Source organism: Tachysurus vachellii, chromosome 26 (assembly GCF_030014155.1).
Source record: "Tachysurus vachellii isolate PV-2020 chromosome 26, HZAU_Pvac_v1, whole genome shotgun sequence".
Lineage (NCBI taxonomy): Eukaryota > Metazoa > Chordata > Actinopteri > Siluriformes > Bagridae > Tachysurus > Tachysurus vachellii.
Genome location: NC_083485.1, coordinates 1,290,702 through 1,297,271, shown reverse-complemented (window position 1 = coordinate 1,297,271; position 6,570 = coordinate 1,290,702). Strand labels below are relative to the sequence as shown.

At 38.6% G+C, this 6,570-nt stretch overlaps 1 protein-coding gene across 1 annotated transcript; it reads right to left on the bottom strand.

The window, feature by feature from the left end:
• Positions 1-1,606: 1,606 nt before the first annotated feature.
• On the bottom strand, positions 1,607-5,825 carry LOC132841368 (globoside alpha-1,3-N-acetylgalactosaminyltransferase 1-like). Its single transcript, XM_060863721.1, has 6 exons — positions 5,748-5,825; positions 4,216-4,330; positions 4,148-4,174; positions 4,021-4,065; positions 2,444-2,621; positions 1,607-2,304 (listed from the first exon to the last, which is right to left on the bottom strand). The coding sequence occupies exons 1-6, from the start codon at positions 5,823-5,825 to the stop codon at positions 1,614-1,616; spliced, it is 1,134 nt and encodes a 377-aa protein (XP_060719704.1). The 3' UTR covers positions 1,607-1,613.
• Positions 5,826-6,570: the final 745 nt, after the last annotated feature.

The following is a 6,570-nucleotide window of genomic DNA, read 5'->3' as shown; positions in this document are numbered from 1 at the left end:
GCACTGGCTTGTCGTGGCAATATTGTTCAGGGGCCATTTCAGAAAGGAGGTTCAACCAACTCTGAGTTTAAACTTGAACTCTGAGTTGACAAACCCTGAGATGGGAAACTCTGAGTTTTCGGTTACAGAACAGTTGAAAAGAGTTAGTTTTATCAACTCTAAGTTGACTGACTCTGAGTTAAGCGCGTGCACCACAACTATAAAAAGCCATTATCAATGGAGCGCAGATATAACGAATCACCATGGCAACAGCGTCAGACAAAAGAAAAGTCTGCATATATCACACTCCGCCCCCCAGTCATCAAGATACAACCAAATATAGCAGAAATTAAATTTGCATTTTTTACTTTTTTCCACAGGATGAGTGCAAGAAAATAAGTTCGAAAAAATGTTCCAGAATATTACACAAATTACACAAATATCTTACAATATCTTACACTGTTGCTAAGTTAATGCAAATAACTTACTTAACTTACTTTAAGTTAGCTTTCAGTTTCAGCCCTTTACCTGTCAGGAGGTTTTACTTTCTTGGCAAAAAGGCAACTCAAAAAACTCAAATATATCCTTTTAAATTAATAACAAAAAACATGTCAAGTCTAAAGCAACATTCTACATAAGTTCATGAAAAAAATACTTTTTCTTCTGATTTTTTATAAGCCTGCAGATGGACCTACACCTGGGTGACTCAGAGTTGTGAGGTTGATGGACATACATTATGTTGGGTAAATTAACTTGAAGTGGGATTATCTACAGCAGTTTTGTGTGTTGAAAAAGAACCCTAGCGCATCTTTTAGCCCATTCTTTACTTTTTTCTTTTCACAGCAGTTTTTCTGATTCCTCAAAAGTATTCGGTGACAATCAGCGCACTTTTGTGTTTTTGTGCAATAATCCAGGGCCTGAAGTAAAAAAAAAGTTTTCACCTGTTTGAGCACACAAGCCGTCACAAATCCTGTAAATTTCCATACCAGATCTGGTTCTGATAAATGGAGATGTGAACATGGTGCATATTACATCATCACAAACAAAAGCTGTAGTCTGAATAGCAGGGTGGTGCATTAGATAATGCAGCATCTCACAGCTCAAGGGCTTCATCCTAAGCTCACGTTGTTTATATTGAACATTTTTGCTGAATGTCATTATAGGTTTCGGTCAGGTTCTGTCACCATCTTTTCATCAAGAAACCATCAAGTATTTCAGGCCTATGGAAAGTAATGGCATTCATTGTGTAGGTTTCAAGATATCTCACGCTTGAAGACATTGAATTAGAATTTCTGGTTTTATTGTATCAAGGCAACCAACAAAACATTGTTACCACCCCAGATATACAGAAACCTTTAAGTTCAAAAGTGTTAATGCATAAGTCTTAGTGACGTTGTCAGCAGATATAGCAGTGATTCAATACAAATTCAATAAAGAGTTCAAATAATAAATAGGAACCATCACATGAAGATTGGAAGAAAGAATTTTAAGTCCATGAACATTTAAATCAGTGTGAGATGGCGTGCTATAAAGTAGTGGCGCTTCTTCAAGATCAGTTTCATAAGCAGAACAAAAATTCACAAAACCTTTGGCCACATTTTAGCTTATTTTCATTTATTCAATATTGCTGTGCATTAAGGGTTGGGTCGAATCTCAGCGTAGTTCTTGACCACCTGTGAGAAACGCACCACTTTCATGAAGCTGGGTTTCTGTTTTCGGTCATCCCACAGGTATTCAGGTGAGAGCAACTTGGTGGGTTTGTTGTACAGGAAGTACTTATTCAGGTGAGACTCTTCCTGCCAAACCGCTTCGATCTTATTGGCTCGGTCCACATCCAGCTGTATGCGGCACGTCTTCACCAGCTTGAGCACTTTTTCGGGGCGTCCTCCGATCACGGCCCCTCCGTAGTAATAGTCTCCTTCGTCTAAAGGGATGTAAGCCTGAGATTCGGGACGCCGCTCATACGTGAACTGTTCCCGAGAACTTCCAAAAAACCAGGCATGCAGCGCGCCGACAAGGTCACCCAGAGACTCCGCCCCCCAGTGAGCATAGAATTTGGAGTCGACGTCGAGGCTGAAAATGTAGTCTGCCTTGTTGAGGAGTTCGTATTGGATGAGATTCTCAATCATCTCCATCCTGCGTAGCAAGATTTCCTGCCAACGGTTCAAGGTTGCTGTTTTTATCACGGTCAGCTGACGCCCCTCACCCAGTGTTACTGCGGGAACCTCATCCGGGAGATCTGTAAAGATGTAATAATGCACTCGGTAGCCCACCATGAAGTGCTGCTCCGCAGACTCTAGGAGGTCCCTCAGGAAACGCACAAACCTGCAGGACATGATACAGTTTGTATATAACCTACTGTAAAAGTGATTTGACATTAGATTTCTCCAGCTTGCTACAGATTCAACCTCAGTTAACACTCACAGCTTGGACCCCACAATGCCCTGTACTTGGCATGACTTACTTGCCCAGAGCGAAGACGATGGTTGCCACGGTGATATTCTGTTGTTTGTAGATGGCGTCAATCACTGTCAGGTCAAATGTATCCTCCCATACAATCGGAGCTAACCACTGAGATGTTGTGGCAACATCTGGCCGACTGACCACACACACACACACACACACACATGCAAACACACAAACTTAAGCTTTTGTCTGGCAAGGTACAGATAGGTGGCAAATAAAACTAAAACCCTACCTCGCTTGCTCACTCAAGTTCTCTCGCTCTCTCATTCTTTCTTTCTCTCTCTCTTTCTTTCTCTCTCTCTTTTGCTTTACATGCGCACACATTTACTCACCTACTGCTGACACTGGGCTGCTTGCATGCCGTTCTAATCAAAAGAAAAACAGAAAAAAATGTATTGAATATATAATATATAATCATTTATTTTTTTCAAAACCAATTTCATTTCATTCATTTACTAAAGAAAAGATGAAGCACTGATAGGCAAATTGGCAAGATGTTATTTGTGTTAGTATTTAGTTATATAATTAGTTTTTGTAGTAGTTCAGTTATTATTATTATTATTATTATTATTATTATTATTATTATTATTATAAAGTGTTTTTCAGTCTCTGGGTCACCACTGATAAACAGGTCACTCCAGGACCATGGCACTGCTCTGCACAATGGAGTTCCCAGAAGAGTGTTTTGTTTATTGATATCGGTTAATGTGTTGTTGTAACTGTCACAATGTTGGACAAAGGCGAATGAGGATCCAAATGCGGTTTTAGACTTTTACTAAACCAAGACAAGAAACAGGCAAACAAACAGGCAAACAAACAGAGCAGAATACAGAGCACACAGGAGACGGGAACATTAACACCAACTTACAACAACGACCAACACCAGGGAAGTGAACAAACGGAGTATATATAGCTGACAGGAACCAATGACAAAGCGGAGACAATCAGAGACAAAGACAACACACCTGAATGAGTTCAATTAATGTCCATGGAAACCAAAGAGTGGGCGGAGCAAACAATTAACAACCGGGAAAGACAGCAGACAGAAACAGGACAGAAACACAGACAGACTCATTACAGTAACACCATCCCTGGTGATTAGACTGTTTGGTTATGTTCTATAATCCTGTTCTATAACCCCTGACAGATGTGTTGTCCAGGGTGATAAGGTGCTACCAGACAAGATGGCATTTTATAAGACCAGAAATCTCAGCAAGCAAAGTTCTTAATGTGTCCATGTCCGTACACGCACACAACGGTAGTTATCCCTGGAAATTATTTGCCGATTCATATTTTCCGACAAATTTGGAAAGTCTTCAGGACAGAACAGTTTCTCTGTTACTGAAACTGCATTGTTTGTATTATTAACTGCTTACTAATGAAGCTGGTGATCCATCAAGCAGGATCAGGAGCTGATTTGTTTGGCAGACATAAAACTTTAGCATAAAAGCAATCGTTGTGGTTGAATAAAAGAAAAGAATATGTTCTGCATGACTGAGAAAACGTGATGTGTGTGTGTGTGTGTGTGTACGTGTATGTGTGTGTATGTATGTATGTGTGTGTACGTGTCCTCACCCTGTAGGAAAGTGTAAGTCCATTTGAACATCATGTTTTTCTTCCCTACAGGAACAACAGGTAAAGATTAACTGCATATACAGTACAGATATATGAGTAACAGTAACACACTTGTGTGTGTACTCACACAGTCGGTCTGCACTCCAACGCATCACTGAAAACACAAAACACACATCATCTGGGGTTATCACACACTTAATAGAACATTGATTTGCTCATCTTCAGCAAGTGCTTTCATCCAGGTTTCATCCCCAGGAACACTGGGTGAGAACACTGGGTGAGGTGAGAATACCTGCCCCTCGCAGGGCATCTACTCGCGTACACACACTCATTTACAGCTAGGGGGTCAGAGAAGGGGCAGATTAGAGCAGCCAAGCTTACCTAAACCAGGAGGAGGTGTAGCTGAAGTAACTAAATATGAAGAGTAACACACACACACACACACACATTTTGAACCAAAATATTTGTCTAGTTGTGCATGTGATTATTTATACAACAAAAATATAATTTTCTGGCAACAATCTAAAAATATGGAAAAATAAAAGTTGAAATAAAATCACTAGCAAATTAACTGTAGTGTGAGATTACGGCGAAATCCGTGTTTGTTATTAATCTGTCTTTAAAAACACCAGAATAGCTATAAACATTTCCGAACGTTCTCAGGAGTTTTCTGGAGATTTGACCCAAAACTTTGTGCCCAACTGAGTAATGAGCAAATACAAAAAACCTTCATGCAAACTCTGTATTTAAATGTTTTCTGTATTTGCTACGTGTTGACCCTGTCGGTCATCAAGCAAATGCAGAGTTTCTGTGTGACACATAAGGAAGTCAGCTTGTCTTCTACAGGAATAAACATTTAAAAAACAATCTGTCATTCCGGATCTCAGGGTCTAATGTAGTTTTGGCTCCTAAGTGGAGAAATTAACTTCCTCTAGATATCAGAACCGCTGAGCTGCTGACTGACTTCAAACCATCGATGAAGATCTACTTCTTTCTAAATACTATACTATATACTATATAATACTATATATAGATTTAAATCTGTTCATGAAAAATAAATAAATAAATAATTATAATAATATTAAAAAAATAATAATAAAATAATAATAATAATAATAAAATAATAATAATAATAATGACATACCCAATGAATAAAGCGATGATAAAAGTAAACAACAGATATAAATTCTGTCTTGTGTGCATTGTAATGTTCTTCGAGTGAGTTCTCCTCAAGTTAGCCCAGTCTGTATTTTGATCTGTGTGAGTGAGTGAGTGAGTGAGTGAGTGAGTGAGTGAGTGAGTGAGTGGGGCTCGAATGTAAACGCAGCAATAGAGGGGTGTGAGAGTTTGTTTGTGTATGCGAAAGAGAAAGAGAGAGGGACAAGAGAAATGAACTGAAATGTAAAGCTGTCTTGTGATTGGCTGTAGTATTGTCTTCCGCTCTGCCCATTTTCAGGTGGTTTTCTGTCCCTTTTGCGTCTCATGGTAACTCCTTCAGTACTTTTCAGGCGTCAGAGCTAGATGAGCATCTTGGAGAACAGCTTTTTTTTTCCCTTGCAGAAGTTTCTTTGACTGAGATGATGGACAGCGTCGGCTGGCTGGGAAACGGTGTCTCTCAGTCAGTCAGGACTCAAAGCACCGAAAGCTTTTTGCCACATTACATGTTGATTAATATATCTGTCTATCCAATGTGAATTAACCAGTGTTTTATCTTTAATTGCACTCACTGTCATGGGCATGCGAGAGGCGGAGCCATTGTGGTTACGCCCATTTTTGCCCCAAAACATGGGAGTGAATGGCCGCATGTTGTTCAGCCATATATACAGTTAGTGGCTATTTTTTTTTCTATTCAAATAACTTTTTTATTTTAAAATTCATCAATTATGTCATTGTTTTGAATCTTTCCATCTTCTAAATCAGTGTGTCACAAGAGCAAAATTAACACGTCCAAAACGTTCAGATATTTTTTTTTACCACTAATGACAATAGTAATTTATGTAGCATTAAATGTTAATTGGTTGTGTTTGTTATTTCTTAAAATATGTTGTTCTTTAAGACAATGACCTTTAAAAAAATGCAGCACTAGAGGCGTGTTAATGGAAATGGAAATGTACCAAAGTTAACATCAACATCAAGGATGGGATTGAGAGAGAGAGATGTGAATTGTTGCCATGAGAACAATCCTATTTGAAGATGGATATACAGTAAGAATATGGATTTTTACGAAAAGCAGCTTCTCCACATTTTTGTGAATCCATAGACAAAGTTAGAATTCCTTTAAATATTTTCTTTATTGTGTTTGTGTTCATTCACATTTCATCATAAATTCTAATCATTTTGCATATGCAAGCATCTCAACACACAAAACTGTGGTAATGTTTACATTCTGTCTAAGGTAATGTTTACATTCTGTCTGAGGTAATGTTTACATTCTGTCTGAGGTAATGTTTACATTCTGTCTGAGGTAATGTTTACATTCTGTCTGAGGTAATGTTTACATTCTGTCTGAGGTAATGTTTACATTCTGAGATGCTGGCCCTTACGCAACAA